A 19,764-nucleotide genomic window follows, 5' to 3' on the forward strand; every position below is an offset into this window, starting at 1 on the left:
ACAATCACATCAGCGTGATCATATGCAGTCCAATCACAGTCTTTGCCCTTTTTTTCCTGAAGAAAATGTTATATAGTAAACCAAAGTTCAACAATATTTAGATTGTAAAACCCTAAATTTATTGACTGGTGCATTCACTTTGGTTACGATTGTGCAGTAGACAGATTAAGAGAATGAGCGAATGCTCCGTGAGGTAATTTTATTAGAATTTAATTACTCACCGACCAAACTAACTCAAGGAAAAATAAGATTTCTAAGAGCAGTAATATATAGAACTCGAATGGTGATTTTGAAGGCGTTGGAATTGTAGGTTCGATGATTAAGTCGGCGAGATATACAAGAATGCACATGCAGCATGCGATGGGTAAGTTTTTCTCGCGAAGTGATGTGACAAGGCAAGCACAAGTGGGCGAGTGACCAAACTAAACAGACATGCTTATGAAGGCGCCACCTGCGGTGGTGAGGAATTGGCCTGGACAATGCCAAGAAAATGCTCTTTGGCATTATTTACCAACCCTCCTCATTTTGGACCCTAAATTTCCCGTACCCAAAACTCAGGTACAGTACCGTCTCAACATTAACATGCTCTGCATCTTTCACGTGGCACTTCCATGAGGACGACTGTCCTACGTGTTGCCTTTATCCTCTGCATTGTATAGGGCAGGGCCAACATGCATGACTGGTTAGCGTGCAGAAGATACAGTGCAGTAGAATGTCCTTCGAGCTAGCGCAGTAAAAAAACACAGTAGGCCACGTAACCCTAAACCATGAGAAGTAATTCCAATTCTGGTTAGGGCATACGTCCTAAACGACAGACTTTAATAGTCATATAGTTCTTACAGGGGTGTATAAGTGGTCGAACATATTTAAATTTGAGTAATACTAAGTATATCAAATTTGGTTAAATGTTAATAAAACTCTAAATTGTTCTCCAAAGTTCCATTGTTTTCTTTTGAATTATTCAATTCAAAGTTGGAAATAAACACGAGTTTGCAAATTTGGTAATGCAGGACGCCGGTGGACAACAGCAGCGTGTGTAAGGCGAGGAAAACTGTAAATTATAACTCTTTTACATGTGAAAAAACTCACACTCTGAGTTGAATAAAGGATCGAACGTACATAAATTGACCAGACTTGAGATATCCCTTCAGATTCACCCTATATACGGAGTGATCAAATTAATCCACCTGCCATCACATATCAGTCTCTTGTCTGGCTCATTTACAAGTATATGATCACTATGACACAATCCCGGTTATATAAACTGTTCAAGTGGTCCATCCATGAAAGACGACCTCTGCAGTAATTAACTGCAGCCTAGTAGTGGACATTAGCTTCCGTATAGCTTGATTCACGACTCTCAAGTTCCAGGAAGATTTGCACATGAAAACACAAAGCATGCAAAAGATTTGGTGGAAATTGCATGGCCACACACTTTATATCATGCTACGCACCCTGCATTCTAGTAGTGGACATTAGCTTCTGTATAGCTTGAGATCACGACTCTCAAGTTCCAGAAAGACTTTATATAAAAACACAATGCATGCAAAAGATTTGGTGGAAATTGCATGGCCACACACTTTATATCATGCTACGCATCCTAATGAACGAGAAAGACATTCATGGCACGGGTTTACGTCGTATGGCATTCTGTGCCAACAATATAAGAACATATGTTAGTTGTTTTCTAGGAAAAATTAGTTTCCGATCCTTAGTTTCTAATATTGATTGACTAAGACCTTATTAGATTTTAGATTTTGATCAAAGTCTCTAGCATTAATATATTAATGAATTACATGTAAGTTAGATAATTTTTATAAAAAAAAAAATTAGTAATTGATTTAGAGTTTTAATATTCACACCCTTATTAAACTCCTAATTAATTTTCAATTCAAGCATTTCCCAAATATAAAAAATAAAATTAGAATAATTTTGTAACCATTAAATTTTTATAAATTTTTTTTTAACTTTTTAATCTTACATGTATCCATTCTTAAATATACCAATTTGTTAAAAATGTACCCTTTTTTAATTTAAAATGTAACCATTTTTATATAAAATTTCATTCAATCTTTTCTCTAATCTATTTTTTAAACTTATATGGGTACATTCTATTTCATTGATTTGAGAATGTATCCATATCAAGTTTAATAGAAAAAATTTAATAATGTTATTAACTTATTATGCCTAATATCTTTTTCTTTTCTTTTTTTTTGTGCTTTTGAAAAATGTACCCATGTTTGGTACAATAATTTTTTGGTTAGTTTTGATGAACGTACCTATATATATATATATATATATATAGAAACACACACACATACAATATATTGGAGAGTATAATTCATCTTTTATATTTTTAATCCCATAAATAATGGGTTTTATTTAAAATCTCATTAATATAAATAACTGCAAATTTCATTTTTAATTTAAAAATGTAATAACCTACATAGAAATACACTATTACATTAATGTTAGAGACTTCAATAAAAAACTAAAAACCACCAAGGTTTCAGTCAAAGAACAATAGTAGTTAGGGATCGCATCCAAAGTGTCCCTTTTTTTGTACATGTCTTTATGTTATTAGTATGGAATGCCACCATAACGGTGAATCTGTCATACAAGTTGTTCTCCTAATGCACACATGAATAACATTGTTAATTAAAGAGTAGGTAGCTTATTGGTTTATTTGTTCATATGTATTCTCAAAACTTAAAATGTGCAACTGAGCCTGCAACGTTCATGAATAACATTACATTGTTAACTAAGCCTTTTTAGCCAAACTAATCTCAGAGATAGTATAACTTCTCACTTTGGTCCTAAGATTAAATATCAACATGACTAGCCCTGAGTTTGTCCACTGTCAATCATTTCGGTACTTCCGTGAAAAATCTCAGAGATAGCATAACTTCTCACTTTGGTCCTAAGATTAAATATCAACATGACTAGCCCTGAGTTTGTCTACTGTCAATCATTTTGGTACTTCCGTGAAAAATCTCCATTAAAAAAGAATAAAATTACAAAAATACCCTCAATTTTGTCAAATCATTTTGGCTAATTGTTTATTAAATTAAGGATATTTTTATCATTTTGGTTCTTATTTAATAGATTTTTTTTTTTTTGAAATGACCAAAATGACTGACGATGAACAAACTCAGGAATTAGTTCTATGATTTCAAATTTAAGGACCAAAGTGAGGAGTTAGGTCAATCTCAAAGACCATTTTAGCTAAAATGTCTATTGTTATTAAAGATTGATTTTAAGTAGTGTCAAGATTTTTCTTTAGTAGAGTGATTGGCTGGTGCCACTTATTGCTACGTTCTAATACTATTCATATTCATTTGTAAATGAAATGTCTTAGGTTCGATTCGCACCAAAAACGAATTTGAACTACATTATTGTTAACCCGTTGTAAGACTTAGCCCACTCATTACCTCTTTAGTGTTGATAATATCGTTTGTTACAAAAAAAAATTATGATTGGCTGGTATCTAATACCAAATCTACGTTCGAATATTTCTTTCGATATTACTAACATTTCCTTCAAATACAAACACAATATCAACAAAATATCAATATTTATTAATTGTACTCTGAATTAGTACGTCGTACAAAACAATAAATTTCCGTTTTTCGTTTTAGGTTAGTAGCTTCTAGGTTAGGGAACAGGGTAGGATCAAGGCCGAATGTCCATCTTTTTCAGTGCCATGGAAGATGCCAACGGCCTTCCCTCTGCACCCATAAGCATTGCTACACTCCATATTATGTCAAGTAGCCACTAACAACAACAACAACGTCCTACTCTCTGTCGTTGAGTGGCAGTTAAGTTGACAAGACACCCGAGGTAGACCCTCCGAACGTCCAAACGAACACCGGCATGAATGGCGCCAAGAAAAAAAGAGACAAGATATCCTCCAATTCCACGGCAGAAACTATCCCAAAAAATAAAGAAAAAAAAACCACTCTGAAAACATTGTTGTGATGAAATTGCATGAGAATATGACATTTCAATTCACTACTATACGCAGCGAAAGCCATTCTGAAAACATTTCAACTTGAAATCTTCATGAACTTAGAGAACGAAAGAAAAAACCTTCTCCAACACATCATGCAATCATCAGTAACAATTTCTATTTGCAGAAGATTTCCGATCGTTTCCATTCCCGCCATTCCCGCCACGAGTTCTCAAACTCGTATACAAGATTCAAGCAGATGGCATAACCAACAATCATCATTCACAATCTTATATGAATTTTGAGAGGATCGATATGAAAATTCTTGAGCAATTTTTCAGAAAAAAAATTTGATTGAATTAACAATAATCAAACGCACCTATTTTCCGAAAATAAAATGGCGTACCTTTTTCTCTTTACTGTGTTCTGTTTTATGAAAAATGAATGGGTCAGTCCAAGGGTTCCTAAGTCATGTACAACACGAAACACTCGGGAGCCCTCAACTCGTAAAAACTCTACTCTTCACAATCTTTTCTACCTCTGTTTCACTCAAATGTCTAATCCCATTCTCCTTCATCCATTTCTCCCCTCTTGCCAAACTACTTTGAAGTTTTTCTTCTTCCATCTTTAACAGCTTCAAGCCTTCACTTACTTTGGGGAAAAAGCCCTCCGGCCTCAAACACCAAGCCCGAAATGCCCCAAATAAAACCTCCAAATCACTACCAAACCTCTCAACTCCGCTATCATAAAACTTAACATTGCTCATTAGAATACTGCTGAAAAACAATCTATCAATCCCAGCTGCCAAACTTCTCCACACCCCGACAAAGTCTATCCCATTCAAATCAGCTTCTACAACTGATATCTTACATTGCAAATAATCTAGAGCACCAACTAAAAATCTGGACACTGTCCAACCGTCCTCACTCTTTTCTTGCCACTGCCTCCTGTTCTTCATATAATCTCGACATTGAGCAACAAATCCCCTCAATATAACAACAGACAACTTTTCAGCCCACTCTATTCTAAACTTCTCCAACTTTACAATCTCCTCATGAAAAATACCACTTTCAAGACCTTCCTCTGTCTCGACATTACCACTTTGATCATCAGTGGATTCTCCCAGTTGATCACTTTGACCTGACCATATCTCAAGGAAGAAGACGTCCTCACACCATTCCCTTAAAACAGATTCAAAGTATCGAGCGGCATTAATGGAGTTTGCAACTTTAACTAGGCCATCATCATCGGTCAAGGCAGTCAGACCTTCAGCTTCTTGGCATCTGATAAGTAAGCACTCCAAAAAAATTTGTATAATAGGTACCCCGGCTAATCTCAGAAACCTAGACCTCATAGAGATGCTAGGCAATGAACGACAACGATCAACCACAGATGATAAACACCGAAGATAGGCACTACAAATTGCAGGAGCTTTGTGATCTTCAGTATCAGATAAAAGAGCCGCTCCTTGGACTTTCATGGTCCAGTTTCTCTCATCACCAGTATCAGGTTTCAACTTCTCTAGTATATCATTTAATTCTATCTCTGCCCATAAATCAAGCCAATCTGGTCGATCACTGAAAATGGATAGAGAAGAAACCTTTAAGAAGTTCCCATCATCCTGAAGTGAAAGCAAGATTCCAGAATTTTCTATCAGAGACTTGATTCGTTTATCAAAAGATATCATCAAGTCAATAAAATGCAGCCAGGATATTCTAGCCTGTGACTGAGTACCTGTTATGCTATCTTCATCTGGTTGTCCAGCATATTTTGGGAATATCTCTTTTGCTAAGTAAGTTGATAAGGATGATACCATTGCTGAAATCCATTCTTCTCTGCAACTGTACCCTGTTAACATTGCTTCATCAACCAGTGGTTGCAATAATTCATCCATAGAGTCAACATAATCCCTGGTGGTCTTGTAGACTAGAGCAAATATGAATTCTGGCTTGTCAACCCATTTTTTGAAATGGCGTTGCGATGCTAATGATATAGGATTTACAAGCTCTTCAATCACCCAAAGTGGTTGGTGAAGAGCAAGTTCACGATTATAACCCTCTAGTTGACGCGATTTTCTTCGTCTCTGCAACTCCTGGAGGCCGCACAAGGCTAAAAAGTTTTCACAGTACTGGTCTTTGAGGTCTCCTTGCATCGTGAAAAGAGGATTCAGAACTTCAGTTGATCTCCCTGTATCTGGAGTGGAGGAACTCAAAGTGGCAAGAGGTGGTGGCCATCCAAGGGAAGTAAGCAGGGCCCGGTGATCTGCTATAGCATGAGGTCTTAAAACAGCCAGAGCTCGATCTACTCTGTGATCAACTGCTGACACAAGATGTGCCCATTGCGGGTGTGTCTTTGTAACAGCAGTTAAAACATCTTCTATCAACTTAAGAGTTTTAATAGCACCCAGACGCATTTCCTGCCAGAGAAAAAATGAGGACTTTGCAAAATAAATAGGATATAAGAAATTGTAATTACTAAATTACTTTGTTTTTGCAAACAAAGTGTACTTACTTCTGAATTCTGTCTTGCTGAATGTTTCCACGAGTTTTTCTTCATGGTAGAAGATACAGCATCTTCAATATCACCAATCATAGTTTGAAGCTTCAATGCAGTCTCTGAAGATAAAAATAAAGGACCAAAAAACTGTGAGAAAGTTTGATGTCGAATATACAGATAGTACTATGCTTCTCAGTAGTTAGTAATGCTAGGAAACAAAATGTAGTACAGGCATACAAAACACAGAAGACAGAGGCTAAGTGGCAAACAAACCCAATACACAGTATGGAGGAAGCACTTCAGAAGTTAAAGGACTACTTCATATTAACAAAAAAATCTATCCCAAATGTGAAAAACAAATTTGACTGCATGATTTTGAAGAAGTCCAACAATTAATGTAACCATTACTAAGAATGCATTGACATTTCTACTAATTAAGGGGCCCGTTTGATAACTATTTCATTTTTAGTTTTTCATTTTTTGTGCTAGAGATAGAGGAAAAAATAAAAGAGTAAAGTGAGGAACGAAAAATAATGAAGGGAGGAGGGAGGAATGGAGATTATATGAAAACAAAAACTTGAAAGTCAAAACGAACGAGATGAAATTGTTTTCAGTTTTTTGGTTTTTAGTTTCATTTTGTGTGTCATTTCACACACATTTCTTCCACCACACCATCCTTCTTTCAAATTCCTTCATTCCTCGTTTCTCCCACATACCTTTCCTTCATCTATGGCACAAAAAGAATGAAAACTAAAAACTAAGAATGAAATATTTATCAAACGGGCCCTAAGAAATAGGATGGGAACCGGGATTCTCATGTTTAGTATCGAGCCATTTGTAGTTTCGCAGAACAGATTCAGCTTCATGGTTCTACATTAGCAATCTGTTACTGCCTAAAATAATATGTGATCATACCACAAATAATTGAACCATCAATGTAGTATTTCATAATTGATCTTACTATTATCCAGGGATTGAAGAACAATCCTTCGGTTATACATTTCCGGTCTCGATTCAAACAAAGTGAGCTAATTGTAAAACTACTATAATCTGAAAAACTAAACCTTTTCAGATAAATCTAGTTTCTTAAATTTATCAGTTCATCTTCCAATTTCAGTTCCATTGTGTCCCAAGAAACGCACCTGCGTATGTTCGAACCGACTCGACTCTCGCCACTTCCTTGGCCAACGCCGGTAGCTCCTCCCCCAATATCTGCTCCGCCCTCTCCTTTCCTTCTCCATCTAAAAACAAAAGTTATCCAAATTAGCGAAACAAAAAACGAAATTATACCCAAAATTGAAAATTTTAGCCAATTGCATTCAGAATTGCCCGAATATCAATACCAGCACACACAAACCTGAAGTGCGAGAGCTGGTGGAGGATCCGAGACCCGTCAATTGGGCATTGATGCCGCCTAAGAGGCCGTGGACTCTATCGGAGAACGAAGCGTAAGTTAGAAGCGAGGATCCGAGGATCCGATTCAGGTCGATTAGGGTTCGATCCAGGTCGCCGCACTGGGCTTGGAGCTCCGACAGGAGAGTCGGAGCCCCGCTCCGATTTTCATTGGTCCGAAACTTGTCGTCGAGGAAGGAGATGACCGAGGGCGGGAGGTCGGATGCTGGAGGGAAGGTCTGGACCGCCGAGTCCATGATGGTCTCAAGCCATTTGGGTCCGGTGGTGCGAGTGGGAAATTTGAATGGTGCGCGAGGGCAATTTAGGGTTTTTAACAGGAATTTCAGCGACTGGAAGGCTTTTTGCGTTGGTTGAGAGACGGAGACTGAAATTTGACTCCCACCAAATACCGTTATCCGTTGCGCGGGTCAATTCGTGGACTAAATTGTTGTTGGGCTTGGGCTTTAGTAAATCATGTTGGGGCTTCGAATGGGGCAACTATAGTTTTGTTTTTGGAGGAAGGTTATGCTCTAGAAAGACTATATTCACACACCCCAAATTACTTATTCTACATCTTTTTAATTTTTTAATATTTTCCTCTCAAGTGTTAGTGGTGTGTAGAAAATATTAAAAAAATTAAAAAGGTGTGCAAGAAGTAATCTGGGGTGTGTGAATATAATCTCTCTATGCTCTACTCTTCGCCTACCCACCATGGGAAATATAGGCTCCGACCGTCGGTCCACGTTATATGTCCAATCATTCTCACAAAATATGAGATCTCATGTATGTACTCAATTCCATGTTGAGCCAACACCTTCTAAACTGCTCACCCACAAGAATTACTTCGGCTTCATCATTGGTGCGGGGCATGTAACTATGTAAGGCAAGTCAGTAAGACATCAAAGTGGAGAGATTTTTCAATATGGTGGGAATACGGCCCGGTACACCAATTGTAATATAATTGGTTGAGAACTTGATAAAAAAAGAAATTTCCAATCAATTGTATTATGATAGATAGTATATCAAGCCGTGTTCCCAACACACTGAAAATTTCTCGTCAAAGTGGAGCTAGATTAACAACAAAGCAGAGGTTGAGGGTAGACCTGTAAACGAGTTAGTTTACTGGGTTTGGGTCGAATTGAACCCGATCCGTTAATTTAACCGGTCATTCGAACCCAACCCGTTAAGTTAACGGATCACCCAAACCCAACCCGTTAATTTAACGGGTCATCTATTTCACCTGTTAACAATTTTTTTTCTTTCTTTTCTTTTTTCTCAAATCAAATCAAATCAAATAATTTCAAGAGAAAACACAACACACAAACACCAAATACAAACAAATCAGCAACAACAGCTGCCATGGGAGACGTAATAGTGTTGTACGCAGCTCCAAGAATGGGTCACATCATTTCCATGGTGGAGCTCGCCAAGCTCATCCACCGTTACGGCCCCCACAAGTTCTCCATCACCATTATTTACACCTACGGCAACTTCTTCCACACCCCTAAGTACGATGTTGTCTGGAACTCCGGTCAAACTGGTCCTTCCATGAACCACCAAGTTCGCATCATTAATCGAAATCTGTGGTGTCACCGTCATGGTTAATGACTGCATGCCCAACTAATGTCTCACAACATGAAATGGCATTGACATACATACATTATTAGAACAACTAATTAACACATTTCACATTCAATGGGATAAAACAAAACAAAAATTCAAGTTTTATATTTATAATCAACAATCAGATAAAATATTTCAAATTTCATCTTTGGTTCCTAAGTCAAAAACACATAATCTTTGGGAACAAAAAAGATACCATCAATGGAAAAAAATTAAGAACCCAAGTGAGTTGCATGTTTGTTTTTCTGGTAAATGTAAAAATTTGAGGCAAAACTGATGCAGAAAACAAAAACCTAGAAGCGAAAAAGGGAAAAATTGAGGATTTTGAAGCAAACAAAGAGGTCAGGCCTTGTCTATATCCGCCGCATCTTCACTCCCACGGTGGGAGTCCCACCCTTTCCATTTCCTTTCGCCAATTCCCTCGTGTCACAAATAAAATTACCCAAACATCAGCAGCACCGCAATCATGGTCGACTTCGTTCGCCAAGCCTGTGTTTCTCCATAACAGGTGTTAACGGATGGTTAATAGGTTCGCGGGTTCACTCAAAATGACCCGTTATTTAACGGATTATCTCGTTAACCACCCACCCCGTTTATCACTCATCCGAATATTAATTTTAAAAGGTCGGGTTGGGTGGGGTTGAAAATGCTAGGTGTAGTTGAGGGTGTTTGTGAGACAGTGGGTGGATCAAATAAGGGAAGTTTTGTTGTTAAGAATTTTTCAACCGACAAATCTTTCATTCAATCATTCTACGTTGGGCTTTACTAAACATTGTTAATGGACTCAAATAGGCCGACTACATTGGGGTTGGACTAAACTATAGTTGAGCTTACTTTTTTCTCAAGGTTTTGTATTTATCCTTCGCATAAATTCTAGAGTCTAACTGCCGGATCACTTCACCATTTCGACCCTTTCAAAAGAGTTGAATCTCTGTATTAGGCCCATACAACCCCAAGTTGATCTTGGGGTGTTGAGTTTGCTTCCTTGCCGCACGCAAGAACACTCGCACATGAGTATTGAAGTTTTTTTATGTGATTTTATGGAGAAACATTTTCCTTGTGCTTCTCCCTATAAAATGATTCTGGTCGTTCCAGAAACACTTCTGAATGAGCCCTCAATCTACCGGGGAAAAAAAGAAAAAAAAACTAATTGTGAGGTTTGAGGTGGTCCAAAAGCGTGGCAATGGGTAAAGGAGGAGATAATCTTATTATTCATCATGTGTGAGGATTTTAGATAAACACTATCCCAATCTTGGATTGCCTTCCTTTTTATGTATAGTGCAAATAAACCAACCCACCATTTGTAAACGCATCTAAATTTTGTCCACAATTTTAAGCTTTTACATTTTGGACCACTTGAAACATGTCGATGAAGCATGAAAGTCTAAACACTTTCAAATTAGTGTGCTATAAGCATGAAAATCCCTGACTTTGGTAAGCAAGCACCTTAGTGTCTTTATGAGTGGAGATTAATCTCGAACACGGGGCCTCAAATGTAGTACCGCTGTTCTTAATTGATTATTAAAATTGATTTTGTTTTTATTGTTTGATATGGTGTAGGAAGGAAGCTGTATTTAGAATCACATTGCCAAAATGTTACATGATAAGGTTGAAACCTGAAGAATTGATATTTTGGGAAGTAAAATTTTGGATAAACCCTTTCTTTCTTGCTTTATGGATTCCCTTTTTTGAACTTTCCATTTTCAATCAATCCATTTGGTTAGCGCCAAAGGAAAGACAATCACTTCTATTCACCTCAGACGAATGCGATAGTAACTCAACCAGTTAGGTCGAATTTAATTTCAACGTGATATAATACAATAAGATCTTCAATTTGAACAAGCTACCACACACAAGACATCGAGTTTGAAACATCGAATGCGGCGAGAATTGCTACAAAATATCAATAAAAACTTCAGAACTCTCCAACTTTACTTTTTACTGCTCAAAAGGGCTAGCCTTTCTTCATTAATCTCAAAAAGTTGAGATTGCTGTTTTCCTTTCTAGGTGCTTTGAAAACCATCTTATCCAAAAACAGCTCCATGGAATTTGCTGACATCATTAAAATATGCTGACAGAAAGTAAAAAAGTAAAAAAAATTCACAGCCACACGAGGAAAAGTTATAAAATTAAAAAAATTAAAAAAAAATAAAAACAGTAAAAGTGGGATTTGAAGTCCAAGTTCAACAGCAGCAGACACGGAGATCAACGACGCACGAGCCCGCCACGTGAGCAGCTGAAAAGGGAGTTGATGGGTGGGGACCACGTCAGCATTTCGCCGTTTTTGCACAAAATAAGGTACGATTTTTTGTACTTTTTTATGTTTTAATTTCTCTGGCGGATTATGATTGGCTGCCAACAGAGATTTATTCATTTTTTCGTGCAGTAAAAGTACGCCCTGCTGCAGTGCGAGCCAGTACAAATAATCAATAAAAAGTCATAAAAAAAGGACAATTCATGTTTTTTTTTTGGCTGTAATATGATGAAGTACAAGAATATTATGATTTTATGTGGTACTTAAAAATAAATAATATTCTAAAGTGTTTTTAGAAATTTAACGGTTAAAATATCTAAAATATTCTGTACAGTGTTCTAAATTTTTTCGAGAAATATAACCATGTGGTCGATAAGATAAAAAAAAAATGAAAAATAAAAGAAGAAAGAGAGGGAATATTGGCTGCCTCATCAATGGCTGCTGAATGACATTTAAATACTAGATTTTACTATAATTTTAAAATAACCCATAAAAATTTTGAAAACATTAATACATGCTGGTGTATGTTAAGATTTAGTGGTTAAAAATCTTAATTATAATACTTTCAAAGCATTCTAGAAGGTGAAAATTGTATCAATGATATCTCAACGTTAATACAATTGGAGTAATGGTCTATCAACTAAAAATTTGTAATTATTAGTCCCTTAACTCATCAAAATGTGCAGTTATAGTCTTTTTCGTCAACTCCATCAAAAGTTTTGTCAAATGAGTCATGGTGGAAGGACTATGGCTATAATTGGTTTAAAGATGAGGGACCCCATTGCTACAATATTCTCATTTGATTTTTCATATTTGCCCCTTTATTCAGTCTTACATGTGTGACACATAACTCATTTCGACGGAAATTCTTAGGGCAGTTGACAAAAAGAACCATAGTTGCACATTTTGATGAGTTAAGGGACCAATGATCACATATTTTTAGTTAATGATCATTACTCTAATTAGGTTAAGGTTGAAAGACATTTGCTACAATTTTCTCTACTAGAAAAGAAAAATGATTGTCACACCAATTTTCTCCTTCTACACGCACATGTTTAATTATGTCCGTTATTTTCATTTGATTTATTCATTCTAATGCTAAAAAATAAAGAGAAATGTATAAAAGGCTAAAAAGAATGAAAATAAGCTCCCACTAGAAAATCACTTCAAATTCAACGGTAAGTGATCATGAATCTCTTTGGCAACCAAGAAAACGGAACTTTCGTTTTCTATATTGATCTCCGTTTCTCTTTTGCTCTACACTATAACACACGAATTTTTTCGGTCCGAACATTCGTATAAGGCACAAGCTCAAGGAGGTATGAACCGGAATGAGACCAAAATACACAGGGCCAAGGTGTTTGGTGTGTGCAATTAGAAAAATCTGAGATTGCCAAAACAAACAGAGATTACAGATATGGTATTTCACCAACTTTTTTCTTTCCCTAAACAAACAGAGAGAGAGAGAGAGAGGGCCGAATTTCCTAATACGCCTCGAAACACTTTCTTCGATCGCCATTTAATCACCGGCAAGAAAGGAAAGAAAAAGACCCTGTAAACACGAAGAAACATCGGTCACAAAATCTGTTCCCCCAAGTCAAAAACAACAAGGTTTCATACATGAGAGTTTTCCAGAGCAATCACTATCATAGCTAAATGACACATCTATGAAATGCATGCATCTGCTAAAGAACACGTCTAAGAAGATATATATATATATATATATATATATATATATATATATATCTATGTATGTATGTATCTGTCAATGCCTGTGACGTATGAGTTAATAGCAACGAATGTCGCTTACCACAGCATTCCTGGAAACATTCATGTAACCAAACATTGAAAACACCTCATCAGCAATTTTCAATGCGGAAGTGGTTGCTTGCATCAGCTCTTACTCAATTTGTGTTTCTGAATGTATGATTTCAGAAGCATCAGTTTTGATGTGTACATTCGTTGAATCGAGCAACATCTTCAATTGCGAAAACAGAAGAGAAATCCAAGCTTCCTACTCATTTCCTTGTCTTCAAGTTCATCCAGGAAAGAAATTTAAAACTTTACCAAATCGATACACAACCCATATATGTTGTCACAATTGTATAGAAGCTAATTCACGGAAGCAATACGTGATCATCTTTTGAAAAGAAAAAGAAGCGAAAAAAACCCTAAATATACACTGATGCAATGGCAAACAGCTCAAATACGAAACCTAAGAGTTTATGACTAAACTGATAAAAAAGACTTTGACATCGATTACAATACAGCGAACGTTAACCAAACAGTAATGCAGTCCTCATAAAGGGTTATGCAGCGGCAAATAATGGGAGCGACAAGAAAATGGGCATGCTTATTATGACAATGAGAGATTGATATGGTAAGCACTAAAATGACTTTAGATGGAATGAAATGCAGAAGCATTTAGAAAACGTAAGGAAAATTTAAGGAACAAAATAGCATGACAAGAAAGAGGAAAACCTGATGTACAAGTCCCACCTGTGGTCGAAAAACTATCTAACTTGATCTGAGCTCGTTGCAGAAAAAACTGAAGTAAATTTCACCATGCAATTGCTTTCTGGATTAAGTTCTCTGAGAACAACAGTCATCTATGAGGCTTATAAATCACTGTTTCTGCTTCAAAAATGCCATGAGGCCTTGAAAATAATGCCAGGATTTCATTAGATGCACTCTCAATGAGCAAAGGCATCGTCAATGGAGTCCCGTGTTCGCTTCGGCTCATGGCGATTCCAACTTGATAAACCAGATCCAAAAGATGGATCCAGTTTAACTTGTAATGACCAACCACATTTACTACATAATATATACATATATATTTGCATCAAACCATATTGTTCTCGTTTAAGTATCTCTCCACATCGTTCATATAATTTGATCAACATGGAAAGGCTAATCATCTATGTCGAGAAAAATATACATAAAAGTTACTTTCTGGACAAATATATACAAGCCTAGCGAAGTTTTCCACAAAGAATTCAACTTTAGCAATGAAACTGAGCAGCAATGGTGTTATAAACATTTAACTTCAAAATTTCCATTGCAAAAAGATAGAAAGAAAGAAATCAAGTTCACAAGAAAAAGAAGAGGGGTAATTCAAATTAAAGTTCTTCATACGGATTGGAAGAAGTTCCTCCAACCTACATTATAGTTTAGGGTCCATTCAGATTGTGCAACAGTAGTGAGTGAAAACGCATATAGAAGGAACATAAGAATATAAATCTATATCAGAAACGGAAGTCATTCTTTGTTCTGTCCTCCAAAATGGGAGGGGAAAAGAGACTTTGGAAATATAAGCTTAGGAAATAAACGAAATGAAGAACTTGAACCATTACACAATTCTTCAATTTTTCAATAAAACTTATGAAAATAGACATAAAAACCTAAAACATGTACCGGTACCGCAGTTTATTCACCTTTTCCTGTTCTACATGATGCCAACCTTTCTGAAAACTCTCAAAGTTACCAAAGGGATAAAAAAAAACGAGACACAATAAAGTTTAAAAGATAAAAAAGGAAAACAACTTTTCAGGCCTTCTTCTGTGAATGTATCTATGACTCTAAATTAAAACCTGAATTTCCCAAAAAGGAGGGCCGAGATTACCCACGAGCTGGAATCCCATCTCCTTGAAAACTGAAGATTGCAAATTCTACCCAGGATTCCATGCAGCGCAGACGGTGCCACTGAAACCGGACGCCGCAGCCCTCAGCATCCCATCACCGCACAATTATACACAAAGCTGCCAGAAGGTTTTCTGGCAAGTAGGTTCCACTGTGGCGGGCCTCCATCAGGGACCCAAGAATTAAGTTCAATTGTCCCTCCGCCTAAGGCCCTAGGTCCACCAATTACAATTAACCGATCTCCACATGCCCTAAATGCTATTCCCCAACCATTCATCGAGGCTGCACGCTCAGGCAAACTCCCAACAGTGATCCACATGTTCCTCTCCTTATCATATCTCCTCACCTCCTGTTCCGCATAATCTGCAGCATACAATATGTTATTTACAACTGCCAAAAGAGGAGGTGCCGCAGCTGCAGCAGGTGCCTCAAGTTCCCCAGCATTTCTTCCAGGGAACATGTTAGGTATCTCAGTCCAAGTCCCCTTCTCCAAATCGTACACCTCTCCACACGTAAGTTGCTTTTGGTCGCCCGCTCCTGTCCCACCAATGACATAAAACTTTCCATCCATAAATACCCCAGAGCACATTCTTCTAGGTTTATTCATGCTAGGAAGAGTCAGCCAAGTTCCTGTTTCGGAATTATAAAGTTCAGCAGAGTTCAAGACATTGCCACGTGGATCGCAACCACCTGCGAGAATTGCAAGTTCCCCACGGCTTGCAGAACCGAACAAGCATCTAGGTGTATTCATCTCAGTGCCCGATGACCACGTGTTGGTCAAAATGCTGTATCTATAAACAACATGGGACGTTATTTCCCTTCCAAAAACAAGAAGTTCTGTACCAACGGCTAACGACTCCTTGTCTGAACACATGAAACACTCGTTTGACGCCATTCTAGGTAAATGCATCCAACGTCGGAGATCTGGATCAAATGCCTCCCATTCAAGGAGGCTGCAAGAGAAGTAAACCCAATGTTCAACAATGCCCACTTTCCGCCTCAGTGTGTACAGCTCCCCACTCCGAATCAGAGAGCGGAAGTTCTTATTCAGCGAGGCAATAGAGCCATAATCAGACCTTGAGCAGCGAAGGAGACAGTTGATTGAGATATCCCGGCCAAGTTGGTGGATCAGTGAACTTGAATCAGAATTGCCACCTCCCTGATGCCCGTCATTTGATTGGTCCTTGGCAGGGGGAAGACCATTCAGATCCATAACCACATCCCCTCCCAGAATAGCATCTGATAGCTTGCATACCTTCCTCAATGTGATTTCATCATCGTCTTCAATGGGGCGCTTATTGTTTGAGAGCTCCATAACACGGTGAGTATTGTAAATCCATTTGCTCTCTTGCTCACAAGAGCTGGGCAACTCCCTTGACACAAGATAGGAAGGACCTTCCAACATCTTGTTGGAATTCTCCAACTCGACTGACGGTGAAGAAACCCTTCCTTTGGTATCCATCAAAACAAAATCAATGATGAGTATACAAAACGAAATTCATACGCCTTAATTACTCCCACATGCAAACCAATTATCTGCCAAACACAGATAATCCTCAGATTAACTCATGATACCACAAATAACGATTTCACATATCCAAAAACACACAACATAACAGATAAATCAAAATTCCAGTACTTATATAACATGTTCATGTGTGGGGGGTGCTAATACAAATCCCAAAAAAAAACCGCCCGAAATCCGAATTTCCCATACAGAGAACCACATGCAACAATGCATTTCGGATCAAGGGCATATCCATATCAATCAAACAATCCTCACTCATTCATTTCAAGTAAAACAGCTGAAAATTCAAGTAAGAAATCAAAAACTTGCATGCACAAATCCAATCCGTTCCCATAGATAAAATTTACCCAATTAAGATCTTATGGTTCGGATTCCTGAATGGAAAAAGTACAGAAAAAGCAAAACGAAAACACAATCAATTGAAAACCGATTAATCCACTCCCCACCCTGCAATCAAAACGTTAATGCAGCAGCTAAATCCAACCACAAAGAACGTTTCTTTCACAGAAGTAAATTCACAGAGAGATCCATTTCAAATTTCCCATCAACATTCAAGAACCCATTTGCTCTTTTCATTTTTTAACCACCTGGAACTCATCAAATCATGCAGCTCGTCCCCCCAAAAAAGTAAAAACCATGGCAAAAAATGAACAGAAAGCTTCAGGAAAACAAAAACGCAGAGCAAAAAAAGCTTACAAATTTGATGAGAAGAAGACGGTGCGTTCTGCCCCAGCTCTTCTTCTTCTTCTTTCTCCTCCTTCTCCTCCTCCTCCTCCTTCTCCTTCTCTCTCTAGCTCTAGATTCTCTCTCCTTTGCTTCTGGTTATATTCGCTGTGTGGGAGAGTAATGTATTAAATAATACATATATATAAAGGCTAAGACAATAATATTTTAATTCAATTTTTTTTAATTATTTTTTTACAGAATAGAAAAGAGGCTGGTGTGGGACCCGCATTTGAGTCGCCGTTTGGGATTGCGGCCAAGAGGTACCGAAACTGGTAACGGCCGTTTCCCACGTGTTAGAAACCCGGGTGGGCCCCGTCCGAGTAGATAAACGACAAGTCTACGCTGCGTTGTAAGGCGCATTTGGTGATTGCAATTGTTGGTTTTTGTGAAATTATATTTTTGATCCTTTTTTTTTTTTTTTTTTTTTTTAAGCTCTGCTTTTCTGGATTTCTTCTTTTCCTTTAAGGAATGCCTCCCTCGATTTTATTGCTTGCTTCGTTGTGTTTTGAATGAGTTTGGATTCCTTGGGGATAAGTATCGGTTTCATTTTCTGAAAAAGGATAAGGATAATTTCAATGCCATGCAAGAAAGATGAAATAGTCTAACGTTCACAAAATTCAGAATTCTAGATTAGTACGACCACTAAATATTATTAATGTTCAGAATGGTTCATCGATAAGGTCATGAAAAGTATTTAGGAGGAGTGTCTAGTGTGGTTGCGCTAAGATGATCAACTTCTGGAACGTTGAATACTTCATCAGCATCGGAGTAGACTGTTAATGTTTAGAATAGTTCATCAGTGCGATTCTAATGTGTTTTGTAAGAGATTTTAATATAAGAACGTGACGATCAAACTTTGAAACAGTGAATGCTTCATTATAATATTAATATATATTCAGCATACGTTATTGAGTATACAGTTAGCTTCGATAGCTATTTTACGTAAAATGCATGCAGAGTTTTTTTTTTTTTTCATTTTATCGTACGTATATATATTTGTTATTTATCGTGAAAGTTAACTTAGAAACAAAGTAATCATTATAAGCAAGTGGTGAATTTCTATACTGGTTAGAGTCTTGCTCTTCAACGTAATGTGTCACCAATTCAAATCGTCTCATTCTCTTTAATGTAAATTAGTGTAAAATATTATTTTTGGTAAAAAAAAAAAAATAACACATTACAATTATTGTGTAATTCTCTTTCCTTATAGTTATATGATTCATTATGTTTAAAAGGCGACTTACATTTACATGTAGAGCAAATTATACTAGGATAATATTATTCACACACTTATTTTTACCTGCACACACCATTTTTTATTTATTTTTTCAATAATCTCCTTCAATTCATTCGATCCTACAATCGAAAATTGAAAGGGATAGGTGAAATAAAAATGAGTGTGTAACACTACCCATTCTACTACCCAATGTTCAAAATAGCCATTACTTTTAACTAGTACATACATCGTACATCTAAAAAGCTTCATTATGTTTAGCTCCGTGTATATATAATAAGATGGAATCGAAAAAATATGACTTTATTTTTTGAAATTTAATTTTTTATTTAAAACACACAATAGTATTTTTTTTTCTTAACAAAAAACCCAATTACTAGTGTCCGACTAAGTAAATTCATTAATTAAGTTTGACTTCACTTAATTTGTATTTTCGGATGCCTAAAATTCCCCTAATGACATTTTGACCTTGGGTTTATAACTTATTATCTACATTTATTATACAACTTATTTCATACCATTAAATGTATGCATAATACATAAACTTAATGCGAATTGAAAAATATATTCAATGTCATGATTCATTTGAATGTTTATGTAAAAAAGTGGGTTTATGTTAAAAAAAAAAAAAAAAAAAAAACTCTATAAATTAAGTGTCTGTGTTAAATAAGAAAAATTCTCATTCCAGCATCATATAGTGTAACATTGCAGGTAGACTTTGTACGAAAATTTGGCTTCGAAATCAGAATTACAGTCAACAAACACATTTTATTTCAATCCCAGCCACATATAATACACATCTCACCTATAAATCATAGATTTAATTTTATTCTTTTATGGTTTTTAATCTCTTTTTCTGGATTTCTCCTTTCCTTTATGCATACATCCCTCGCTTTTCTTGCTTGCTCATTTTGTTTTCGTTT

General features: G+C 36.7%; 1 protein-coding gene and 1 pseudogene across 5 annotated transcripts; both read right to left on the reverse strand.

The window, feature by feature from the left end:
- Positions 1 to 3,557: 3,557 nt before the first annotated feature.
- Positions 3,558 to 8,232, reverse strand: LOC137713106 (RINT1-like protein MAG2). Of its 2 annotated transcripts, XR_011065275.2 has the most exons (5): positions 7,803 to 8,221; positions 7,588 to 7,686; positions 6,461 to 6,564; positions 4,356 to 6,365; positions 3,558 to 3,928 (listed from the first exon to the last, which is right to left on the reverse strand). XR_011065275.2 is itself a non-coding variant. In XM_068452361.2 (4 exons), the coding sequence occupies exons 1-4, from the start codon at positions 8,092 to 8,094 to the stop codon at positions 4,449 to 4,451; spliced, it is 2,412 nt and encodes an 803-aa protein (XP_068308462.2). In that variant the 5' UTR covers positions 8,095 to 8,232; the 3' UTR covers positions 3,558 to 4,448. The 2 variants fall into 2 exon arrangements, 1 of the variants encoding a protein (XP_068308462.2); XM_068452361.2 differs by having other exon boundaries at positions 3,558 to 6,365; positions 7,803 to 8,232.
- A 6,831-nt stretch (positions 8,233 to 15,063) lies between these two features.
- LOC137713205 (F-box/kelch-repeat protein At1g74510 pseudogene) lies at positions 15,064 to 17,724 on the reverse strand (annotated as a pseudogene). 3 transcript variants are annotated; one of them, XR_015955995.1, is made up of 2 exons: positions 17,578 to 17,724; positions 15,064 to 16,802 (listed from the first exon to the last, which is right to left on the reverse strand). The product of XR_015955995.1 is annotated as an F-box/kelch-repeat protein At1g74510 pseudogene, transcript variant X2 (transcript). The 3 variants fall into 3 exon arrangements; XR_015955994.1 differs by having other exon boundaries at positions 15,064 to 16,889; positions 17,578 to 17,723; XR_015955996.1 differs by having other exon boundaries at positions 15,064 to 16,798; positions 17,578 to 17,708.
- Between the last annotated feature and the right edge of the window lie 2,040 nt (positions 17,725 to 19,764).

This window comes from Pyrus communis, chromosome 14 (genome assembly GCF_041283825.1).
Source record: "Pyrus communis isolate YQ-2024b chromosome 14, ASM4128382v1, whole genome shotgun sequence".
In the NCBI taxonomy this organism is placed as follows: Eukaryota; Viridiplantae; Streptophyta; class Magnoliopsida; order Rosales; family Rosaceae; genus Pyrus; species Pyrus communis.

What these genes read in the sequence shown, in the direction of transcription:
- LOC137713106 (XM_068452361.2), bottom strand. Translation starts at nt 8,094, where the DNA reads ATGGACTCGGCGGTCCAGACCTTCCCTCCAGCATCCGACCTCCCGCCC. An exon ending in GTCGGTTCGAACATACGCAG is followed by an intron (nt 6,565 to 7,587) that starts GTGCGTTTCTTG and finishes TTTTATCTTCAG; the next exon opens with AGACTGCATTGAAGCTTCAA. An exon ending in CAGCAAGACAGAATTCAGAA is followed by an intron (nt 6,366 to 6,460) that starts GTAAGTACACTT and finishes TTTCTCTGGCAG; the next exon opens with GAAATGCGTCTGGGTGCTAT.